At 40.9% G+C, this 26,282-nt stretch overlaps 2 protein-coding genes across 2 annotated transcripts in view; one reads left to right on the plus strand and one right to left on the minus strand.

Moving 5' to 3' along the window:
- cacna2d3a (calcium channel, voltage-dependent, alpha 2/delta subunit 3a) overlaps window positions 1-26,282 on the plus strand; it is a 633,142-nt gene that overhangs the window by 509,426 nt on the left and 97,434 nt on the right. The window lies entirely within an intron of this gene.
- LOC137334181 (leucine-rich repeat and transmembrane domain-containing protein 1) lies at window positions 495-21,765 on the minus strand. The gene is made up of 3 exons (XM_067998743.1): window positions 21,449-21,765; window positions 8,583-9,179; window positions 495-1,909 (listed from the first exon to the last, which is right to left on the minus strand). The coding sequence occupies exons 1-3, from the start codon at window positions 21,453-21,455 to the stop codon at window positions 1,476-1,478; spliced, it is 1,038 nt and encodes a 345-aa protein (XP_067854844.1). The 5' UTR covers window positions 21,456-21,765; the 3' UTR covers window positions 495-1,475.

The following is a 26,282-nucleotide window of genomic DNA, read 5'->3' on the forward strand; positions in this document are numbered from 1 at the left end:
CTAAATGGCCCAATTTCACCCCCTTTCAAGTTAAAGTATAAAGCTTTTAAAAGTATTTGGTTGGTACATGTTTCTGTTGGAAGGTTTTCACTCATACTTTTTTTAAAAAAGGTATGTGTAACAAACATAATCTAAATGTAATTTATTTAAACACAATAAAACAATTTGCAAATGGAGGTATGTTCATCAAACACAATGACATGTGTGGCCCATGATACTGCCTAACTGGGCACTTTATGAACATGCTCCACAGATGTTCTTCTGGTTCATTTACTCTGGTTCACAAGCATCATCTGTTTAGAAACCATTATTGGCACATGGCAAAATCTGCTGAGAATTATTTTTACAGTAAACATCATATAAAACTAAGAAAAGTAAAAATAACATACAAAACATACTAAGGACTTTGAAAAGCTTTATAAATTCCATTTTATGTCTTGGGGCACAGCACCTTTGTTAACACATTGATGTAATTGAAGAAGCTAAAACAGATGTACATAATGTTGTCAGCCCTTTAATTTGTAGGCCCTTCAAATGTGTTTGTTACTGATTACAGAGGATGCTATTCACAAATCATATATTTTAAATCATTAGTTTTACATTCTTATCTACCTTTTGATTTATTGTTTTAATAATTAAAATTTGATACTGAATTCTAGCAGAAATCTTGATAATCATTAGCTTCTTTTCCCATTTAAAAACAATGGAGAGGTACAGTTATTGGTCATATTAATGTGAAAACATTTTCAGTTTATTCTGAAGTAGTTTAAAGTTCTAGTGACTTTGGCTTTGAAATTACAATGTGCTATAATAGCTTATGAGCACTTAGTACACTCATGATTTTTTTGTTTATTTTATTTTAAACAAGTGAATGTCTTTGTTAAAATAAGGGACAAATGAATTTCATGTGGATGCATTAACCATTGGCACACTACTATTCCACTGCATAATTTCAAGGCCATAGTCTTTGCGGCTTACCTGAATTGAATAATTTTAGCCCAAAAACCTAATACAAAATAAATTGCTAAAATGTATCTTCAGTAAAGAATACCAATATGTTCCCAGTCACATCTTGTATATTAGACTAATATAGATCTAGAATAAACCATATTTTATAATTAATGTTCAAATGAAAAAGACAAAAGATCCTTCTTGCAATATATCCTGGAATGCATGGCATTCCTTTGTGATGTCTTCAATCATCATGTCTTCTCTATTTCCCTTGTGTGTTGATTCTTCAACGTATTCATAATTGTGTTGACACTTTAAAATCAAACTAAACTAATATACACAATAAATGATTTACATGCAAAATTCTGAAGGTCCAAAGTGCTCTAACAAATTTAAACGGTCTCAGATGTTAGATATCTGCTCACTTATGAAAGATATGTTGATCATAGATTGTCACCATTTATGACATGTTTGATTCTAACATTTTGTCATGATATTTGAAAAGTGAGGCAGGAAATTGAAATTCATGCCAGTGAACTGTCCAACGGCTCCTTCTCTTCAGCACTTCCCTGTTCAACCTCTGGACCCAGATGTTCCAGTTTCTTTAGTTCCCTGTGATATTTAGCCATAACAGCTGCATAAGAACAGCCATAAATTGCTGCTGCCAACATCATCAGGCAAACAATGCCACAGATGACTCCCGTTATCACAACTGTGGCAATAGCATGACGTAAACTGCCAGGTCGTTGCTTGGCCTTTGGATTGCAGTCTGCTTTGTTGTCATTTTCATTTTTGTCATGCAGGTTTTGTGTAGTGGAACTTTTGTGGTCAGAGTCAGCATGAGATGATTTGTGCTTAACAGAGGAACATGGCTGGAATAATTCATGAGGAATTTTCATAAGGTCTTTTCTCCTTAAATCTTCTGGTTCTGTACACAGTATCTCATCAATCTGGCCTCCTATATAAAACAGAATGAGTCATAGCATGGAATTTGTTAATGATTTAAAGTTTTTTAAAAATACACAGAGCAAATTCATTTTCATATGAGCTACACAATTATTACATCTGGAAGGATGCCTGTTGACATTTAAAGAGCAATTATGCCAAATAAAGGAATTCCAAGTCCCTTCCCTTTTTTTCCTGTTTCTCATTTTTTTGGATTTACTTCTGAGCAGTTTCATAATAAGTGGACACCAGCCAATAAGATTACAGATTAAGGAACGCTTGTTGATTCTTTAGATGTTTGCACACTGAGACGTTTTGTTGTAATAAGGTTTTATATTCTGAAAATGTTAAATCATGATCTTAAAAGAATTCAGAGTTAGCCAATTGAATATGTAGTGATTTGTGAAGTCTTACCTATCACATACTGTTTTTTCAAACCTAGGATTCATGAGAAGAAGGGCTTAGGTCGAGCCTCGCTGCCTTTTTCATGCACCACTGCTCAAGAATATGCTCTAATAAATCAAAATTACCAATTCCTGACATAAACAGATACTCAAAATTCATCCAAGTTGGGGGTGGGGGTGAGTTTACAAGTGTTGTAATCCTGGGTCTCTAACAGATCCAATAGTTATACAATGCTAGGAATTTATGAACATGTAGAGATGATGAAGTTTACCCACAGATACCCACTTTTTGAGAAGTATAGTATACAGTTATGGCAGTGTAGTGTCACAGTACTGGATTAGCAACCCAGAGGTTGTGTTTTTAAATCCCACTATGTCAAGTTGTGGAATTGAATTGAATAAATCTGGCAAAGAAAAGGATGACTAGATTGTAAATACTCAACTGTTTCATTCCCTTACTCGCCTACACATGTCTCTATTCCACACTGTGTAATTGACTCTTAATGCCCTATGAAAAGGCTTAGCCAGCCACTCAGTTGTATTCTGAGCAGCAAGGGATGGGCAATCAATGTGGTCTTGCCAGTATCACCTGCATCCTGATAACAAAGAAATTTAATGAATAGTATTGAACCAATCACAATAGTCCAAATATTATTACAAGTTAGTACCTAACAAGCTGAAAACAAGCCTCTTGACCCTTACAAAAACATTAGTTACAGTTATAGCTCTGCTGATTGGAAACTTAAACTCCATGGCTGAAACTACCAATGATGCATGTTTCACTAATACAAACGTCAATTGATCATGAAAAGTGTCAGCCACAAGGCAAGCAACGTTAAGCTCTGATTCTCCCATGCTCCTGCCCCAATCTAGATGAAAAAGCAAACCTGGGAAGTTCATGGAAGTCATGATCAAACTGTTCAGTGCTCCGGTCAAACCACACCTTGAGTACTGTGTCCAGTTATGACACAAGGGAGACATTTAAGCACTGGAGGCAGTGCAGAGAAGGAACGCAAAGCTGGTCCTGGAGTCAGGGATCTGGAATATGAGGAAAGACTGGAGCAACTCAGGCTTTTCAACCTGGAAAGGAGGTGTCTGAGAGGTGATCTTATAGAGCTATATAAAATATAAAATGATATAGAAATTGTAAATCCAGAATGTTACTTTAAATTAAATTGTGGGAATAAGACGGGAAGAGATGGGTTCAAATTAGTAAAAGATAACTTTAGGACTGATATCAGGAGGTGCTTCTTGATAGAGAGAGTGATAGCACTTGAAATGGACTTCCAGATAGAGTGGTGAAGGCAAAAACCCTGAATGCATTTGAGAAACAATTAGGTACTGTTAGGGGGGGAGGGGGGGTGGGAACGGTAGGACACTTCTGGATGGACGGATTCATCTGTAATTATCGTGAAGCTTTTAGAAACGATAATCCGGGACAAAATTAATAGTCACTTGAACAAGTGTGAATTAATAAAGGAAAGCCAGCACGGATTTGTTAAAGGCAAATCGTGTTTAACTAACTTGATTGAGTTTTTTGATGAGGTAACAGAGAGGGTTGATGAGGGCAATGCGGTTGATGTGTATATGGACTTACAAAAGGCGTTTGATAAAGTGCCACATAATAGGCTTGTCAACAAAATTGAAACCCATGGAATAAGAGGGGCAGCATGAATACAAAATTGGCTAAGTGACAGGAAACAAAGAGTAGTGGTGAACAGTTGTTTTTTGGACTGGAGGGACATAGGAACATAGGAACAGGGGTAGGCCACTCAGCCCCTCATGCCTGCTCCGCCATATGATAAGATCATGGCTGATCTGTGATCTAACTCCATATACCCGCCTTTGGCCCCTATCCCTTAATACCTTTGATTGCCAAAAAGCTATCTCAGATTTAAATTTAGCAATTGAGCTAGTATCAATTGCCGTTTGCAGAAGAGAGTTCCAAACTTCTACCACCCTTTGTGTGTAGAAATGTTTTCTAATCTCATTCCTGAAAGGTCTGGAGATATACAGTGGTGTTCCCCAGGGGTTGGTACTAGGACCACTGCTTTTCTTGATATATATTAATGACTTGGACTTGGGTGTATAGGGCACAATTTCAAAATTTGCAGATGACAAAAAACTTGCTAGTGCAGTAAACAGTGAGGAGAATAGTAATATACTTCAAGAGGACATACTTGGGCTGGTGGAATGGGCAGGCACATAGCAGATGAAATTATACAAAAGATGAAATGATACACAAGCAGTGAACGGGTAGTAAGAGGAGGGGTGGGGCCGATTAGGGACCAAAAAGGAGATCTACTCATAGAGGCAGAGGGCACGGCTGAGGTATTAAATGAATACTTTGCATCTGTCTTTACCAAGGAAGAAGATGCTGCCAGAATGTCAGTAAAGGAAGATGCAATTGAGATCCTGGATGGGCTAAAAATTGATAGAAGAGGAGGTACTAGAAAGGTTAGCTGTTCTTAAAGTAGATAAGTCACCCCCGGTCCAGATGGGGTGCATCCTAGGTTGCTGAGGGAAATAAGGGTGGAAATTGTGGAGGTACTGGCCATAATCTTCCAAACAGTCTTAGATACAGGGGTGATGTCAGAGGACTGGAGAATTGCAAATGTTCAAAAAAGGGTGTAAGGATAAACCCAGCAACTACAGTCCAGTCAGTTTAACCTCGGTGGTGGGGAAACTTTTAGAAACTATAATCTGGGACAGAATTCGCAGTCACTTGGATAAGTGTGGATTGATTAGGGAAAGCTAGCACGGATTTGTTAAAGGCAAATCGTGTTTAACTAACTTGATAGAGTTTTTTGATGAGATAACACAGAGGGTCAATGAGGGCAATGCAGTTGATGTGGTGTATATGGACTTTCAAAAGGTGTTTGATAAAGTGCCGCATAATAAGCTTGTCATCAAGATTGAAGCTCATGGAATAAAAGGGGCAGTAACAGCATGGATACAGAATTGGCGAAGTGACAGGAAACAGCGAGTAGTGGTGAACGGCTGTTTTTCGGACTGGAGGGAGGTGTACAGTGGTGTTCCCCAGGGGTCGGTACTAGGACCACAGCTTTTCTTGATATATATTAATGACTTGGACTTGGGTGTACAGGGCACAATTTCAAAATTTGCAAGTGTAGTGGACAGTGAGGAGGATATAGACAGGCTGGTGGCATGGGCGGACACGTGGCAGATGAAATTTAATGCAGAAAAATGCAAAGTGATACATTTTGGTAGGAAGAATGAGGACAGGCAATATAAACTAAAGGGCACAATTCTAAAAGGGATACAAGAACAGAGAGATCTGGGGGTATATGTGCACAAATCATTGAAGGTGATAAGGTAGGTTGAGAAAGTGGTTGATAAAGCATAAGGGATCCTGTGCTTTATAAATAGAGGCATAGAGTACAAAAGCAAGGACGTCACGATGAACCTTATAAAATACTGGTTCAGTCACAACTGAAGTATTGTGTCCAGTTCTGGGCACCGGACGTTAGGAAAGATGTGAAGGCCTTAGAAAGGGTGCAGAAGAGATTGACTAGAATGATTCCAGGGATTAGGGACTTCAGTTACGTGAATAGACTGGAGAAGTTGGGGTTGTTCTCCTTGAAACAGAGAAGGTTGAGAGGAGATTTGATAGAGGTATTCAAAATCATGACGGGTCTAGACAGAGTAGATAGAGAGAAATTGTTCCCATTGGCAGAAGGGTTGAGAACCAGAGGACACAGATTTAAGGTGATTGGCAAAAAAACCAAAGGTGACATGGGGAAAAACTTTTTTACGCAGTGAGTAGTTATGATCTGGAATGCGCTGCCTGAAAGGGTGATGGAAGCAGATTCAGTTGTGGCTTTCAAAAAGGAATTGGATAAATACTTGATGGGAAAATCTGCAGGGGTACAGGGAAAGAGCTGGAGAATGGGACTAACTGGATTGCTCTTACAAAGAGCTGGCACGTGCTCAATGGGCCGAATGGCCTCTTTCTCTGCTGTAACCATTCAATGATTCTATGATTTTTTGATTTAGAGTTCCCTGATATCAAGGGCAAGATTCAGATTCCCACAATCAGGAAATGCCACTGATTTATCCACCAAGAGTGCATCCTTAATCAAGCAACCTATCTTCCATCACCTGCTATGGGCAGTGTCAAAAGAAAAGTACAGTTTGCACAAAATAAGATCACAAAAAATGCACAAGAGCCTGAAATTCCAAGGACCAGGGAAGACATAAAGAGGGTAAATTGCTCACACGGGACTGCTTTATGCACAGAACCCGGATCTGCTGGGTTTCTGCCTTTTCTAAAAACCGACCCAAATTCTGGTGTGATGGGGGGAGGATTGGTTGAGTCTTCCATCAAAACTCAGCTTTCGGGGCGTGTCTGGAACGTTACTGGGCTACCCTGCAATTCCATCTAGTAAGTCCTCCTTAGGCCTGAGAGCAGGTCTTGGTTTCATTATGGGCCTTCTAAAGGCCCCAAAATGCTGCACTGAAAAGGTAATTGATCCTAGCTCTGATCTGGGCATGGGTTTACAGGGCCATTAAGTATGCAACATGACCTGCATTAAATGGATCATCTGTACCCTGGGTTAATGAGTTTAACTGATATTTTGCCAATGGTTTCACCAACAAACATCCAACTTAGGAAACATAAGGTCCAATTTTAGCTGTCAGCGGAGAACAGGGATGTGGCATGCGGAGCGCGTAACCCCTTGCCCGCGCTTGCCAGCACGAGGCCCGAGCCATTTTGAGGTCTCATTTGCATTCCACCAGCGAGCTTTGGATGCAGTGGATGCCTTGCTGCAGCTCACCAGCTCTGTGAAGACAAGAATTCAGTCGGCTCAATGTGGAGCGTAGCGGGGGGGGGGGGGGGGGGTCAGGCAGGCCAGTAGTGGGCCAGTGTTTTTTTGTGGGTCCAGGAGGAATAATCCTGCTCCTTTTGGCCCCACCAAAAAAAAAATGAATAGGAGCAAGAGTAGATCATTAAGCCCCTCAAGCCTGTTCCGCAGTACACCAGATGGTGTCTGATCTAGGGTCTGTACAACTGAACCATCACTTCCAAGCACCTTGAGATAAAGGCTACCATTCCACTAACTTTTTTGATTGTTTTTTGTACCAGTGCATTAGCGTTTAGTGATTTGTGCACATGGAAACCTAAATTCCTTTGCTCCTCCACAGCTCCTAGTCTCACCATTAAGAAATATTCCGATTTTTCTTTCTAAGATCCAAAGTAGATGACCTCACACTTCCCAACATTGAACTCCATTTGCCACAGTTTTGCCTACTCACTTAGTTTGTCTGTGCCCCTTTATAACTTTCTACTCCCATCTATGCAACTTACTGTGCCAACTAACTTAATGTCATCTGTAAACTTGGACATGCAACTCTCTCTCTGTCTCTCTCATATATATGTTTGTATGGTGAAAAGCTGAGGTCCCAGTTCAGATCTCTGGGGAACAGTACTTGTCGCATCACACCAATCAGAGAACATTCCCTTTATCCCTGCTCTCTGTCTCCTACCTTCCAACCAATTACAAACCATGCCCCCAAGGTTAGCTCCAATTCCAAGGGCTTTCATTTTTGCTAATAATCTCTTGTGTGGAACCTCATCAAATGCCTTCTGAAAGTCCATATAGACAACATCCATAGACACTCCCCTATCCACAGTGCCAGTGATGACCTTAAAAAATTCAAGTAGATTAGTCAGTTCCAGTAATTTCCACACAACTGATGTTAAACTGACAGGTTTGTAGTTTTCTAGTTTCTCCCTCCCTTCTTAAATAATGGAACGACATTTGCAATTTTCTAATCTAAAAACATAATTCCCAAATTTAGAGATCTTTGGAAAATTAGGACTAATGGATTTGCAATTTCGTCATCTATTTCGGGTCCTGGAGATTTGTCTATCTTCATTTTACTGGGCCCATTTTGTGAGCAGCCTCCAGTGGTCCCTTTAAGGATCTGAAGATATTTGAATGGCATTGGTACCAAATAAAGGAAATAAAACCCCCTGGTCCTGAAAGGACATGCCGGGGTGCTTAAAGTGGTTCATATGAAATTTAAGCAGAGGCATTAACCAGCTTAAAATAAATTAGTTAACATTTCAACTAAAGTATTGAAGAGAAGAATTTTAGACAAACGCATTTAGCATTTGTATGTTGGTATTCAATAGTGTAATTTCAAGGCCCTGTTATTTAGTTTTGATTCTGTTTAATTTTGTAATATTCTATCTGGTTTTGAAGACTGACAGCACTGATTATTACTGAAATGGTAAAATCATATTTGTCTACTAACCTTTGTATAGAAAGCTCTCTAGCCAGAGTTTCAGTCCAGTCACATGACAGTCGCATTTCCAATGGTTTTTCTGGAACAATAATACCTGTAGGTTTGACAGTGAATCCAAAAGGGCCCTGTCCATTTGATGAAGTTGGTTTTGATGCATAGCAAGCCAGGTCAGATTCCTTTGGTTCTTGAACAAGCCCTCAGGCAAACTTGTAAGATTATTAAATGATAAATCCAGTTGTTTGAGATTTTGGGTTGAATGAAGGATTTTGTTGTCCATATAGTGAATGGAGTTATTTGCAAGATTCAGGTTGAGAAGATTATGCAGTCCATCAAATGTATTTGATGATAAACTTGAAATAATGTTATTTGACAAGTCTAAAATTTGCAGCTGAGACATATCAGTAAATGCTGCATTTGATATTGTGTGAATATGGTTGTTCTGTAAGTATAGAATTTCTGTGTCAGGAGGTACACCTTTTGGAATCTCTGACAGTCCATTACCTGTGCAGCTCACTTCCTTCAGAGTAATGTTGCATAGACATCTTTCTGGACATCCAATAGCTGAGTGTGCTAATAAGAAACCAAGAATTCCCAAAGCGATTTCACCTGTATCCAATGTAAATGGACAGCTATAAATTCAATTACCTGTTGAGTTAATTGCACTGATTGTATATGACAATATTTTTAATTGGAACGGCACAATAATGGCCCGGAATTTGCTGTAATGGCAACATTGGCAACTAACGCCATAAATTAGACCATTGTGCTCTCTGATCGGCCTGTGGCGAATTTACTATGGCGCAAGTTTCCAGCAAATTATGGCCCAAATTTTCACCTGTTTTCCATGTAAACAGACATGATGCAATTAGGGACAATCTAATAAGGAAAACCCACTGTAATACTGGGGGTAATTTTAACCTAACCCTGAAATGTAAAATCGAACGGCCAATCTGCTCCAGTCTGTTTCTTGCCGGTTGGCTTAGGTTAAAATGACCTACACTGAAACAGATTGCTCATGCAGAAGATCATTAAGGATGGGAAAGAAATGACAAATATACAGTGCAAATTTTACAAACTCAAATATAATATAGTGGCTCCTAATTCGGTTAACATGGAACAAATGAAAAAAACATGTGTGATTAGGAGAACACTTAATAGGTTTTGGAGTCCAGGCTCTTTTTTATTAGACCCTTACACACAAGGCTATGTTAAGACTAGATCCCTTACCAATAAGGGTCTTGCACGCAGTCAGCACATAATCAGATAATTGTTGGCAAACTGCCTGCAATTTTCCATCCATTAACTTCAATGGACAGAAAACTGTGGACAGCACATCCACATTTATCTGCTAGGCATTAGTTGTCAGCGAGGATCATCTGAAGCACAGGGCCTCACAAAATGTACCCTTTTATTTTATACTTTTACTATAAAATTAGAGTTTGATAAAATGTGCAATTGTTATTACTAAGGTTGATAAATTTACTGTGTTGCCTTAAATACAATCATCATAGTTATGAATTTATTTACTTGTATTTTCTCTGTGCTTTAAGTTATCCCATCCCTTTAACACCCTCCCCCCAATTCACGCACTATTTTAAAGCAAAAAGAGCGCTCACTTAGCCGTCTCCCAAAATTCTGGTTATGTTTCACCGTATCTTGGTTGTACACAGGTACGTGGGAGTAGTCTGAGATGCCTTGTGATTTCTGACTTCAATGTGTAAAGGTCTCCTGTTTTCTTTAATTAATGCAGTAATGTAGCTGGTGTACATTTGTTCAATATGATGTGTTATTGTGCTATCCTTTTTTCTTTGTAAAATAGTGCACCATTCAATAATTTGTGTGCTTCTCCTATGTGTACCACTAATCGAAGGAGTAAGTAAGCTGGATGGTCTCCCCTCCTCTTTCAGTTAGTAGTATATGTAACAGAAGCACACAAGTTATTGTGTGGTGCACTAGGGTTCGTCTGCTTCTTGAGAACATGATGGCTAGCTACCTCCCTGTGCTAGTAACCCAGCGGGCTTTGCAACTGCACCCAAGGATGTTAAGTCCACATGCTTTCAATGTTTCCCGTCACTGGTGCAGAGGCATGAGAACCAGCCACTCACTTGAACTACATCATGCATATTCTTGCTAAGGGCTATCTCCTCATATAGGCACTGATTTAGTTGAGCACATATCTGCATTGTGGTTGTCCCAATTCTATCCTAAAAAAAGTTGAAGCCACACACTTTTCTGCCATGGAATATGGACCTTAACAATTAAAAAGCATCAATGGTAGCATTCAAGTGAGGTACTCCTGCAGTGCCTTTTTACTGCCACTGAAATCTCCATAGCATTCTCTGCATCCTTGCAGGTTTTTTTTTGTATTGGGCAGGCAAAGCTTTGTCATCCCACCAACCTCCTAGCTGATGACAAACATACTAAATTATTGCCATACTATCCTGCAGTGTGAGGTGCATGAATTCCAATTCACATACAGTTCATGGTCATGCATCATCCTTCATTTGACACCTATCTAAGAACATAAGAACATAAGAAATAGGAGCAGGAGTAGGCCATATAGCCGCTCGAGCCTGCTCCACCATTCAGTAAGATCGTGGCTGATCTTCAACCTCAACTCCACTTTCCTGCCCGATCCTCATATCCCTTGATTCCCCTAGAGTCCAAAACTCTATCTATCTTAGCCTTGAATATACTCAACAGCCTTGTGGGGTAGAGAATTCCAAAGATTCACAACCCTCTGAGTGAAGAAATTCCTTCTCATCTCAGTCTTAAATGGCCAATCCCTTATCCTGCAACTATGCCCTCTAGTTCTAGACGCTTCAGCCAGGGGAAACAACCGCTCAGCATCTACCCTGTCAAGGCCTCTCAGAATCTTATATGTTTCAGTGAGATCACCACTCATCCTTCTAAACTCCAGAGAATATAGGCCCATTCTATTCAATCTCTCATCATAGGTCAACCCTCTCATCCCAGGAATAAATCTTGTGAACCTTTGTTGCACCGCCTCTAAGGCAACTATATCCTACCTTAGGTGAGGAGACCAAAACTGTACACAGTATTCCGGGTGTGGTCTCACCAAGGCCCTGTACAATTGCAGCAAGACTTCCTTACTCTTGTTCCCCAACCCCCTTTCAGTATAGGCCATCATATCATTTGCCTTCCTAATTGCTTGCTGTATCTGCATGTTAATTTTCTGTGTTTCATGTACAAGGACACCCAAATCCCTCTGAACACCAACATTTAATAGTTACTCACCCTTTAAAAAATATTCTGTTTTTCTATTCTTCCTATCAAAGTGAATAACCACACATTTCCCCACATTATACTCCATCTGCCACCTTCTTGCCCACTCACCTAATCTGTTTATATCCCTTTGCAAACTCTTTGTGTCCTCCTCACAGCTTACTTTCCCACCTAGCTTTGTGTCGTCAGCAAACTTGGATGCATTACACTCAACTCGGTCCCTTCATCTAAGTCATTAATATAGATTATAAATAGCTGAGGCCCCAGCACTGATTCTTGCGGCACCCCACTAGTAACAGCCTGCCAACCTGAAAATGACCCATTTATTCCTACTCTCCATTTCCTATCTGTTAACCAATCCTCTATCCATGCTAATATATTGCCCCCAGCCCATGAGCCCGTATCCTGTGTAACAACCTTTCGAGTGGCACCTTATCAAATGCCTTTTGAAAATCCAAATATACTACATCGACTGGTTCCCCTTTATCTACCCTAGTTACATCCTCAAAAAAGGCTAATAGATTTATCAAACATGATTTCCCTTTCATTAAACCATGTTGACACTGTCTAATCATATTATGATTTTCTAAGTGCCCTGTTATCATGTCCTTAATAACGGATTCCAGCATTTTTCTGACCACTAATGTCAGGCTAACAGGCCTATAGATCCCTGTTTTCTCTCTCCCTGCTTTCTTGAATAGCAGTGTTACATTTGCTACCTTCCAATCCACTGGGACTGTTCAGAATCTAGGGAACTTTGGAAGACCCACTATCTCTGCCACCTCTTTTAAAACCTTGGGATGTAGGCCATCAGGTCCAGGGGATTTATTGGTTTTTAGTCCCATTAATTTCTCCAGTACTTTTTTTTTACCAATATTAATTATTTTAAGTTCCTCCCTCTCATTAGACCCTTGGTTTCCCACTATTTCTGATTTTTTTTTGTGTCTTCTGCTATGAAGATATAAAATATTTGTTTAACATCTCTGCCATTTCCTTATTCCCCATTATAGTTTCTCCTGTCTCAGCTTGTAAGGAACCCACGTTTATTTTCGCTAATCTCTTCCTTTTTACACACTTGTAGAAGCTCTAACAATCTGTTTTTATATTTCTTGCTAATTTACTCTCGTATTCTATTTTCTCCCTCTTTATTAATTTTTTGGTCATCCTTTGCTGGTTTCTAAAACTCTCCCAATCCTTATATTCGTTGAGAATTATGAAATATTTCTTTAAATGTTCACCATTGTTTATCTACCGTCATATCTTTTAATCTAATTTCCCAATCAACCTTAGCCAATTTGTCCCTCATACCTATGTAATTGGCTTTATTTAAGTTTAAGACTCTAGTTTTGGACTTAAGTATGTCACTCTTGAACTCAATATGAAATTCTATAATATTGTGATCACTCTTCCCCAGAGGATCCCTTACTATGAGATTACTAATTAACCCTTGCTCATTACATAAGACCAGATCTAAAATAACCTGTTCCCTGGTTGGTTCCATGACGTATTTTTCTAGGAAACTGTCTCGAATGCATTCCATGAACTCATCCTCCAAACTACTTTTGCCAATTTGATTTGCCCAGCCTATATGAAGATTAAAGTCCCCCATGATTATTGCATTATCTTTGTTACAAGCTCCTCTTATTTCTTGATTAATACTCTGTCTAACACTATAACTACTGTTAGGGGGCCTATAAACTACTTGCACCAAAGTTTTCTGCCCCTTGTTATTTCTTATCTCCACCCATACTGATTCTACTTACTGATCTTCTGAGCCAAGATCCTTTCTCACAACTGTCTTGATATCATCCTTTATTATCAGGGCTACCATAGAAACACAGAAAATAGGAGCAGGAGCAGGCCATTCAGCCCTTCGAGCCTGCTCTGCCATTCATTATGATCATGGCTGATCCTCTATCTCAATACCATATTCCCGCTCTCCCCCCATACTCCTTGATGCTTTTTGTGTCTAGAAATCTTAAATATATTCAGTGACTTGGCCTCCACAGCCTTCTGTGGTACAGAAATCCATAGGTTCACCACCCTCTGAGTGAAGAAATTTCTCCTCATCTCAGTCCTAAATGTCCTACCCCGTATCCTGAGACTGTGACCCCTTGTTCTGGACCCGCCCCCCCCCCAGCCAGGGGAAACATCCTCCCTGCATCCAGTCTGTCTAGCCCTGTCAGAATTTTATATGTTTCAATGAGATCCCCTCTCATTCTTCTAAACTCGAGTGAATACAGGCCAAGTCGATCCAATCTCTCGTACGACAGTCCTGCCATCCCAGGAATCAGTCTGGTGAACCTTCGCTGCACTCCCTCTATGGCAAGTATATCCTTTCTTAGGTAAGGAGACCAAAACTGCACACAATACTCCAGGTGTGGTCTCACCAAGGCCCTGTATAACTGCAGTAAGACATCCTTGCTCCTGTACTCAAATCCTCTTGCAATGAAGGCCAACATACCATTTGCCTTCCTAACTGCTTGCTGCACCTGCATATTTGCTTTCAGTGACTGGTGTACAAGGACACCCAGGTCCCTTTGTACATCAACATTCTCCAATCTATTGCCATTTAAATAATACTCTGCCTTCCTGTTTTTCCTTCCGAAGTGGATAACTTCAAATTTATCCATATTATACTGCATCTGCCATGTATTCGCCCACTCACTCAACTTGGCTAAATCGCCTTGAAGTCTCTTTGCATCCTCCTCACAACTCACGATCTCACCTAGTTTTGTGTCGTCAGCAAACTTGGAAATATTACATTTGGTTCCCTCATCCAAATCATTGATATATATTGTGAATAGCTGGGGCCCAAACACTGGATCACCGTGGTACCCCACTAGTCACCACCTGCCCCCAAAAAAGAACCATTTATTCCTACTCTCTGTTTCCTGTTTTTTTATCCAATTTTCAATCCATGCCAGTGTATTACCCCCAATCCCATGTGCTTTAATTTTGCACACTAACCTCTAATGTGGGACTTTATCAAAGGCCTTCTGAAAATCCAAATAAACCACATCCACTGGTTCTCCCTTATCTATTCTACCAGTTACATCCTCAAAAACTCCAGTAGGTTTATCAAACATGATTTCCCTTTCATAAATCCATGTTGACTTTGTCTAATCCCGTTGATATTTTCTAAATGCCCTGTTATCATATCCTTTATAATAGACTCTAGCATTTTCCCTACTACTGATGTTAGGCTAACAGGTCTGTAGTTCCCTGTTTTCTCTCTCCCTCCTTTTTTAAATAGTGGGGTTACATTTGCCACCCTCCAATCTGCAGGAACTGTTCCATAATCTATAGAATTTTGGAAGATGACAACTAATGCATTCACTATTTCCATGGCTACCTCTTTTAGTACTCTGGGTTGCAGATCATCAGGCCCTGGGGATTTAATGGCTTTCAGACCCATTAATTCCTCCAGCACTATTTTTTTACTAATACTAATTTACTTTAATTCCTCCTTCTCACTAGTCCTTTGGTTCCCTAGCATTTCTGGGAAGTTATTTGTGTCCTCTTCCGTGAAGACTGAACCAAAGTATTTATTTAATTGCTCTGCCGTTTCCCTGTTCCCCATTATAAATTCTCCCGTTTCTGACTGTAAGGGACCTATATTTGTCTTCACTAATCTTTTTCTTTTTATATACTTGTAGAAGCTTTTACAGTCCACTTTTATGTTCCTTGCAAGTTTACTCTCATACTCTACTTTTCCTCTCTTAATCAATCTCTTGGTCCTTTTTTGCTGAATTCTAAAAAGCTCCCAATCCTCAGGCTTGGTACATTTTCTGGCAACTATATATGACTCCTCTTTGGATCTAATACTATCCTTAATTTCTTTTGTTAGCCATGGCTGGGCTGCTTTTCCTTTGTGTTTTTGCGCCAGAAGGAATGTATAATTGTTGCAATTCATGCATTCGTTCCTTAAATGTTAACCATTGCCTATCCACATTGCCTTTTAATGAAGCTTCCCAATCTATCATAGCCAACTCACTTCTCATACCTTCGTAGTTTCCTTTGTTTAGATTTAGGACCCTAGTTTTGGATTGGACTACTTCACTTTCCATCTTAATGAAGAATTCTTTACCCTGCCTCCTTTTCCATTTTGTCTGTCTTTTCAAAAAGTCAGGTACCCTGGAATATTTAGTTCCAGCCTTGGTCACCTTGCAACCACGTCTCAATAATGGCTCCTAGATCAAATCCATGTATCTCTATTTGTGCCATTAATTCGTTCGATCTTGTTCTGAATGCTTTGTGCATTCAGATAAAGCGCCTTTAATTTTATCTTTTTACTATTTTTCCTTGATTTGACCCTATTCACTGATGCATTATTACCATTAAACTCTCTGGGCACTAAATTGGGCCATATAGCGACAGTTGTTTTGCCGCTACGCAGCCTTTCCAACATCCAAGATGGCATCTTGGCTGCGCATGCACCTTTCCAGCGTGGTGTGCGCCGAGCGCCATCTTGGTATAGGAGTTAGTGCATGCGCAAATACCGAACGTCGGAAGCATGTAAAGTAAGGAGAAAATGGATACAATCAGCGTGCAACGCTGATTTAAAGTGATAGACACCAACGGAATACACAGTCTTAACCGCAATGATTTGAATGTGTCTTAGAGTGGCTGGAGGAACCCCACCAGCACTATTTAAAGGGACCATGCAGGATTTACAGGTTAGTGGCTGGATTATTGCTTCTGGCTGCAGAGACATTTGTAACAGTTTTTGGAGGTCTCCTATACTTGAATACTAGGACTAGGTTATATAGCCTAACATTTAGGGCCAGGACACGCAGGAGTGAAGTTAGGAAATGCTTCTACACGCAAAGGGAGGGAGAAGTTTGGAACGCTCTTTTGCAAACGGCAGTTGATGCTGGCTCAATTGTGAATTCTAAATCTGAGATTGATAGATTTCTGTGAGCCAAGGGTATTAAGGGATATGGGGCTATGGCAGGTATATGGAGTTAGGTCACAGGTCCACCATGATCTCACTGAATGGCGGATCAGGCTCGAGGAGCTAAATGCCACTGCCACTTGCTGCCTCCTGGTATGCGCCACCTTTTCCTGCAAGAAAGCGGGACGTGTGTCTGGGTGATGTGCCTGTCATGATTGAATAGCTGCCAGTGTGTGTGGCCTGTGAGTTGCAGCTTGCAACAGTGGTAATGTGTAAGGGTGAGAGGAAGCATCTGATTGGAAGAGTTGAGTACAGATGGAAAGAGTTTGTTGGTGTGTGGGTGATGGGGATGTAGTGCGTGGAGCAGTGCATGCGGCTAGTGGTGTAGTTGTTAGGCGACGCCACTTGACAGTTGACCTCTCTCACCTTGACCACTTATGCATTGAACTTCTTCCCACACTGCATCCATGTTCATGATGCTGTGCGCCTGGCATTGACTTCATCCCCCACTGCCTCCCACTCTCTTTTGGGTATATGTCTGGAGGGCCTCTCCCCCCCCACCCCCAACCCCGGATATAGGATGTCCCTCCTTCTGTCCACCTCTTGCACCAAGGCCTCTAGTGCATCAGCAGAGAACCTTGGTGCACGCACTCTCGCAGGCCTGATACAAACTCAGATCAGCAGATTGGTGAAGTCTGGCATGCAGATTGGAGGATGTGGGATTTAGTAGTGCACAACCTTTATTCAATATTTTAACATAACTCGTCAGTTTGTAAACATAGGGACGAGAGCTGCATCTGTGTTTTGCATGTGCAATGTCTGATCTCCATTCAGACTCCGTGCAGACAGCAGACTCTTATTTTCAGCAAGTGACAGGTACCAGCTACCTTTAAGAGATTTTTAAGAGACAGCTTGCCTTTAAGAGATTGGGGCTCCCCCTATTGGTTGAAAGTGCGAATTGCATTGAATCCTCATGTCAATGCTGATTCGGAACACTTCTTGAAGGTAAGTCCTCAGGCCTCACGAAAGTCTCGTCCTGCCTGCACAGGGGCCATTGGGCGCTGGGTAATAGTGGATCGTGCTACCCGTGCCCAATAATAGATCCTATCCAATTTCCCCCACCCCCACCCCGCCTCCGTCCCTTCCTGACACACTCTGCTTAGAATTACCCAAATCTCTGGACTGCTTTACAGCCTTAACTTTTCTCTTTAGTGAACCCTACCTCCCTCCCCTTTTAGTTTAAAGCCCTATCTACTGCTCTAGTTATTCAATTCACCAGGACACCGGTCCCAGCCCAGTTTAAATGGAGCCAGTCCCAACGGAACAGCTCCCTCTTTTCCCAGTACTGGTGTCAGTGCCCCATGAATCGAAACCCCTGTCTCCCACACCACTCTTTGAGCCACGCATTTAACTCTCTGATCTGTTTGTCCCTATGCCAATTTGCGCGTGGGTCAGGTAGTAATCCCAAGATTATTACCTTTGAGGTTCTGCTTATTAATTTGGCCCCTAGCTCCTCAAACTCCCTCAGCAGAACCTCATTCCTAGTTCTACTTATACCGTTGGTTCCTATGTAGACCACGCAACTGGATCCTTCCCCTCGTACTCCAAGTTCTTCTCCAGCTGCAAAGCGATATCCTTAATCCTGGCACCAGCCAAGCAACACAGCCTTCGGGACTCCCGGTTGCGAGTGCAGAGAACAGTGTCTATCCCCCTGACTATACTATCCCCTACCTCTACCACATTCCTTTTTACTCCCCCCACTTGAATGGCCTCCTGTACTACAGTGCTGTGGTCAAATTGCCATCCTCCCTGCAGTCTTTGTTCTCATCCACTCAGGTAGCAAGTACCTCGTACTTGTTGGACAAGGTCAAAGGCTGAGGCTCCTCCATCACTGTATCCTGGGTTCCCATACCTGTCTGAGTCGCAGTCACATCCTCCTGTCCCTGACCATTGACCAAATCTGAACTACTACCTCCTGGATCAAAGTATCCAGATAACTCCTCCCCCTCCCTGATGCATCACAATGTCTGCAGCTCAGACTCCAGCTCAACAACTCTGAGCCAAAGTTCCTCGAGTTGCAGACACTTACTGCAGATGTGGTTGCTTGAGATCTCACTGGTCTCCATAAACTCCCACATGCTGCAGTTACAACACACCACCTGCCCTGCCATCTCTATCTAACCTTGTTTTATATATTTAATTAATCAAAGTTTTTATGTAATTAATTGACTTGGTTTATTTTTGTTTTCTTTTAAAATGAATTAATTTATCCACTTCAAATTAGATTCCCGCTCTTTTTAAAACTTTAGTTTTTAGGCTTCTTAACTAACACTAACAGACTAACCACTAAAAATACTAACCACCATTAAAGACATTAACCACTAAATACAATAACCACTAAAAACACTAAATACTTACACTGAATTATCCTTGGTGCTCCTCTGTGACATCATTTTTTGTCTTTTTCTTGACTCTTATGGATTTTTTTGATTTCACCTTCGGATCTACTCTCTCCGTGCTTTTTATTGATCCTTCGGATCTACTCCCACCGTGCCTTTTATTGATCCTTCGGATCTACTCTCTCTGCGCCTTTTATTGATCCCTCAGGTCCCCTCTCCACGCCTTTTATTGATCCCTCAGGTCCCCTCTCTCTCCACACCTTTTATTGATCCCTCAGGTCCCCTCTCTCTCCACGCCTTTTATTGATCCCTCAGGTCCCCTCTCTCTCCACACCTTTTATTGATCCCTCAGGTCCCCTCTCTCTCCACACCTTTTATTGATCCCTCAGGTCCCCTCTCTCTCCACACCTTTTATTGATCCCTCAGGTCCCCTCTCTCTCCACGCCTTTTATTGATCCCTCAGGTCCCCTCTTTCTCCACGCCTTTTATTGATCCCTCAGGTCCCCTCTCTCCGTGCCTTTTATTGATCCTTCAGGTCTGCTCTCTCCGCACCTTTTATTGATCCTTCAGGTCTGCGCCCTCTCCACGCATGATTCACTAAGTGACACAGCAGAGCCAGTGGCTACGCAAGATCTATGTCCAGTACCAGCCCCCCCTTCTCTTCCCTGGAGGGCGTCATCACTGAATCTAACCGTCCTTTGACACTATATTTGAACAATTTTCCTTAGTGACAGAAGGTTCTCAAAACCCTCTGTTTGGCGAAGCTTTGAATCATCTCTCCTAATCCTCCCAGAAATGCTTGGTGCTGCTTCTTTTCTACCCTGTAAAATGCTTTGGGACTATTTTTTTACATTAAAGGTGCTATATAAATGCAAGTTGTTGTTGACTACCTTAAAAGAGTCTCATTAGTTCATTAACAAATGACTCGCCAGCATTATTGTGGTGTGTTGTACTGCTTCCTATTTCAAAAAAAGAATTCTGCTGAAAAATCACTTTTTCCTGATCCTGCGCACTAAAAGTTGACTTGTTTAAGCCATTTTTCAGGCGAAAAGAGTAAATTCGATCCCTGCATCTCTTATTTGACTTCCTTGCTTAGTTTTACCACCGGCCACAGATTATGTTGTCTTTTTCTTTCTCTGCATTTCTTTTCCTTAAATATTTTTTATTTAATTTACCACGAGCATATAGTATTTAACCCTCTGACTATTGAAAGAGTGTTTCAGCTTTCAAACTATAATATTTTCTATTATATAAGATCTAAAAGTAGTAAATTGTCTAGTGTTGAATATTTCTTAGAGAAGTGCATAGAAGTACATAACGATAGTACATTCCTTAATTCATAATATTGGAATTAAAGAAAAGGATGATATTTTAGTACATTTGTTGATTTTGCTGCAGAATTGTTGATACGGCCCTGAAAGAGTTACGCCTTTATTTAGATGCACAAATTGTTGGGCCAGAAATTGCTGGCAAAATAATGGCAAGTTTAACGTGCACACCGTTATTAGTGTGTACATCGTCCAGCAATTTGTGGCGAGGAAGAGATACGCCATGAGTTGCGAATTGCCATAAATTGCTGGACGATTTGTGTCATTCCGCCGTTAACCTCACGAAAACAGCAGCTCACCTTCAACCTCCCCGTGAGTTTCGTGAAATTGCTCCATTTGCATATTAATTACCAATTAAACTCGCTGCTGAAAGTTAGAGCTAGTACTTAACAGCTTTTTAATGATGAGATTTATGTTCCTGCGATGCCACTCAACCTCTCCGGCCCAGAAAGGGAACAATTGAAACCGTGGAGACTCATTCCTACAGGTAGTAAATTGTTGTTAGAGATGTTTAAAATTTTTAATTTAAAATTTTTTTCTTACTTTTCCTTTCTGTCTCTTTTTTTTCTCTCTCTCTCAATCAAATTGTTCTTTCCCTCTCATTATTTCACCTTCTGTACCTGATTTTAACTCTAATTCATCCTATTTCCTTCTCCGTTGTTTCTTTCTCAACCCATAAATCTCATTGGTTAAGGAGACAGACTGTTGGTCCCATCGTTCACCAAAGTCCCAGATGCCCCACTGCCCTTGCCACACCATTATCAGCTTGCACTTCCAGCAATTCACCGTGCAAAAAAATTTTGAGCTGAAGGTTGAGGGATAAAATGTAACTAACACGGCATGCCGCGAGATGCTCTACTCCAGAAAACTCTAGCCCAATATTTTATGTACAATAGTAACTTCAGAAGCTGCATCAAAAAGTACAAGAGACAAATTCTAAATGACCATTTCCCAATGTTTACTTATACAAATATAGTAGATCAGACATTTAAAATGTAGCCTTACCTCTCATTGTTTGTATCTGGTATTTTTCTTTCCTTTTAGGTAGAATTGAACTAATCCAGAGATTAATATAACATAGAAGTTTCACATAGAAGTTAATACTGATTTAGATTTCCAATGTTCAGGATCTATTGCTCCATTTCAATGCAAACTAAAGAGTTTTTTGTCACCTCAGGTAGAGTCGAGCAGCAGTTAGTAAGAGTGATTTCTTTCAGGGTGCCTAACTTTTACTGGATTAGACTATCTGTGTTTCCACAGTTTTTTTAACGTAATATGGGCCAGATTTCTAAGACGTCTCTTCACACACCACATGAGCAGTGGCTGTCAGCTTATAGAGGACAGCTGTGCCTCACAAATCAAGATTTGATAGCTCAGGGTTTGCGTGTTTTTTTTAATCTGCCTGAAGTTCAGTGGACAAAAATAAACCTGCCTGCTGAAATCCAGGGCAAATGTTAAATTATTTGTACATGTTAGCCATGCTCTAACAAACCTATTGAATTATATAAGATCACACGTGGTTTTCAATGTGCATTGATCCTGATTTGAGGTAATGACCTGTATAATATCTGGATGAGTAACCCAGGCTGTCAGTCTGGCCGGGCATGAGACTGCAGCATGTTATTTAAATGAGGCCCTGCCGTTAAGATCAACGAGGCCTCCAAGTCCCCAGCCTACCTGGATTTTCCATGTGCTACCGTGCTCCCCCCACCCTCCCCATTAATATCGGGGCCATTAAAACAGGACCGGTGCTCTAACAGTGTGCTAACTTTGGCTGGTATTACATATTTTTAATTCTTATCCAACAGCACTGAGTAAAAACAATCTTAAGCCATGCTTGTTAAATGTTTGTAGGGTAAATTTTTCAAATGGGGTTATCCATTCTACTGGCTGGATTCGGGCATGTGGGGAATGGGAAATTGGAATGTCATTGCTTTCATTCGTTCCCCACTGGAAGCATCCCATTTCAATCTTCTACTTTGGCCGTATGCCCAAGTAATCCATTCCCGCCCATTCTGCATGTGAGCTTAATTTAACAGGCATCCCCCGTGCATCTTCCATCTATTCTGCCCAAAGTTAATTCTCCCTATGCAGACCAGACGTAAAAGGTAATCTGCATCAGTAATGTAGATATTAAAGCAGCGCAGGCTTTTTTATTTAGGCTATTTTGGATGGATTTTGCCTAGTTTTGCAGAACAGAATGTGGAGGAAACATGCAAACTGAATCTTTGTTTCAAGCATCCCAGGGAACCTCACTGTAAGCAATATATAACCAAGACTTCATTAAACAGGAAGATTCTTAAAGAAGTAGGGATCTGTAAAATGTCTCCTAAAGTACTAACTTCCATCCTCGGAGGTGTGCCACTGCATCTAACTGGAAGCTACAGAGAATAGTGATGTTTGGCAGGTCAATGTAAATTATTGCTAAAATTGCTTTGAACCTATTTCATGTTTTAACTGGTACAACATGAAGAAAGGCACCTTAATAAAATGAAATGAGGCTTTTTATTAGGAAGAATGAGGAGAGGCAATAGAAAGTAAATGGTACAATTTTAAAGGGGGTGCAGGATCAGACAGACCTGAGGGCGTACGTACACAAATATTTGATGGTGGCAGATCAAGTTGAGAAGACTGTTCAAAAGGCATACGGGATGCTTGGCTTTATAAACAGAGGCCTAGAGAACAAAAGCAAGGAAGTCACGCTGAACCTTTATAAATCACTGGAGTATTGTGTCCAATTGTGGGTACCACACTTTAGGAAGGATGTCAAGGCCTTAGAGAGGTTACGGAGGAGATTTACTAGAATGGTACCAGGGATGAGGGACGTCAGTTATGTGGAGGGATTGGAGAAGCTGGGGTTATTCTCCTTAGAGCAGAGAAGATTAAGGGGAGATTTAATAAAGGTGTTCAAAATCATGATGGGTTTTGATGGTGTAAATAAGGAGAAACTGTTTCCAGTGGCAGAAGGGTCGCTAACCAGAGCACACAGATTTAAGGTAATTAACAAAAAGAACCAGAGGCAGATGAGGAGGAATTTTTTTACACAGCGAGTTGTTATGATCTGGAATGCACTGCCTGAAAGGGTGGTGGCAGCAGATTCAATAATAACTTCCAAAAACGAATTGGATAAATACTTAAAGGGGAAAAATTTGCAGAGCAAGAGCAAGGGAATGGGACTGATTGGATAATTGGATAGCTTTTTCAAAAAGCCCGTACAGGCACGATGGGCTGAATGGCTTGTTTCTGTGCTGTATCATTCTATAATTCTATCTGCAACAGCACCAAGAGGTTCCCTGGACAAAATGTTATGGAAATATTGCACTGCAAGTGTTCAGTGCCTGTGTGTTCAGAGTTTCTTTTCACTCTGTTGTACAACCCTTTCATTTATGTTTTGTGTGCTCTGTATCCTAATCTTGAGCTCTTAGGTGCTCTCACAGGGGCAGGTATAAGCGAGGGAGGTGGCTGGCTGCTGGCTGTCAGTGGAGACCTTTGGGGATTGAAATGGCCCTTTGATTCCTCATACTGAGCTATGAGGTATCCTTACAAATTATTCCACCAAGTCCACATCAGTGTGGCTGCCTGATCCAACCTACATTCTGCCATACCTTCTGTCATTTGGGGTGGGGTGCTGGAGGGGTCATATATGGCATTATCCTGATAGCTAGCTAGTCATGTCCCTGCTGCTGGGCACATCTTCTGTGTGGGAGCAGACATCTGGGCAACAACAGGGGCTGTGACACCTTGAATAATGGTTCTCTTCATCCAGTCCCCCAATAATGCAGCTTCCTGCACAGCTGTACTTCTCCCCACTTGGAGGATGCTTGGCACATCCTCTAATGGCTAGAAGCAATGTTGGTTCTCAGATGGCATCCTTCTTTTAAATGCAGGCCCTTTGAGGTCCAAGTCACAGCTCTATGACTGAAGAAGGTCCTCTGGGCAGCAGGTTCTTTTCCCCCTTCTGCCATCACCACAACCATCATCTGCTCCTACTCACTCTTACGCTATGTGTCACCCAATGCACCCACATCAGACTGAATATCTACATCCCCTGGGGTGGATGTACCTGCTCTGGTGCTTGCAACAGGTGGCATGACTGATGCAGGTTGTTGAGAAGTGCTGGCCTTTTGGGAGGCTTTGAAAGCAGCAACTGCTTCTTAACAAACACCTATAAAATGATAAGAACACGGCCTCATGATACCCTTTCAAATACTGTTCACGCCAAAATATACTATGTGACATTGTATAGTGTTTGAGTATTTTCCTGGGGGCAGTGAGTGTAAGTGCATTGTACTTCATGCCAGTGATTGCCAATTTGGCCTGTTTGAAGGAACTCAGGGCTTAGTGGTACAGGGTCATCTTCCCATGTGCGTCAGCTCCTTTCTGTTATGCGCCACCTTATTTTACAAGCAGAGAAGCAGCTTTGTATAATTAATCTACTCCTGTATTTTGTAACTTATGTTTTTGAATATCATAGAATTATGAATTAATTAATTTAAAAAGGCGCATTTCTGAGATTTCATATACTACAGAACATAAATTCACTCACAAATCTACTCAGTTATGTTTCTATTTCATTTTTACGAATCAAGTGTTACTTCCCAGTTTCAATATATTGATCTATCATCCACACTGAGCAGAAGGGCACGTTCCCTGATCTTTAACTGTTGCTTGGTGGCAGCTCATTATTTTCTTCTTCTTCAGCTGTCATCAAAGCTGCTTTGCTGTTTTCAGCATGCCAAGCTCCAGGCTTCTTGTATATCAGTTGCCTTCTCTAGTTTGCAGCTGCCCATCTCGTGTCCTTGCTATAACTGGAAACCTGCACATGGGTAAGCCATCCATGAATTCAATGCTAGAAATATCTGTCTGTCAGCAAATGCTTTAGATTTGATTTCATTGTACACGCACAAAAACAACCAGCATGAATTTTTAAAACAACATAGTTTATTCAGATTAATATAAACACACTGCCTATGAAGTTGCATGTTATATTCTTTGTAGTTCCTTTGGGTGTAATTAGACAGACATAAACATTTTAAAATAGATTTGTAACACTGAGTTGAATAGCACTCAGGACACAAATGATAGCTAATTATTTATTTTAATGAGTGCACATTAGGATGTAGTTACATGAATTCCCCCGGAGAAAACACTCAATAAAATATTGTTGTCTAAAGAATTTGGTGTAGATTTTCATCTTCACCACTTGGGTGATAAACTGGCAGAGTGGATGGCCTGCTGTTTATATAACCCGCCCGATTTCCATTTGCACTGTAATCAATGGCAATGCAAATTGGGCAAGTTCAATAACGAACGGGTGATCTGCTCCGCCAGGTTACCTCCCAGGGGATGAAGTTGAAAATTACCCCCATTGGATCTTATTTCCTAATGGCATGGGATAATCCTCTAATTCATATTTTATTAATCATGTTATCTACTCATGGCGTTAGCCCATATTAGAGTAGCTTTAGTCAGAGAATCAAATGACAGCAGTGAAAAAGCATCTTCAGTCAGCAGCTTTTTGAAACAGCAAAAGCACTCTCCACAGCAGTTCCTCGTAACCTCGCTAAGTGACCAGAGCCGATTCTACATCATGTCCTGTTGGTAAAGTAACGGGGGTTTAATTTACAGAAAAGCAACAACCCGACAATACAGAACCATCTTTCAAAAGAGCTCTGTTCTGTAAACCCACTGTAAACTAGAATCTTGCTACGGTCATAAAGTCCAAGCATACAACATGATTGGTTTTGTGTGATTTTTGGCAGTAAAAAGATCTAGACATGCCAGTGATTAATATAGTTATTGTCAGCCGCAACTCAGTGGTGGCACTCCCCCTCTGAGT

The sequence above is a fragment of the Heptranchias perlo genome, chromosome 17 (assembly GCF_035084215.1).
Source record: "Heptranchias perlo isolate sHepPer1 chromosome 17, sHepPer1.hap1, whole genome shotgun sequence".
NCBI classification, from domain to species: Eukaryota; Metazoa; Chordata; class Chondrichthyes; order Hexanchiformes; family Hexanchidae; genus Heptranchias; species Heptranchias perlo.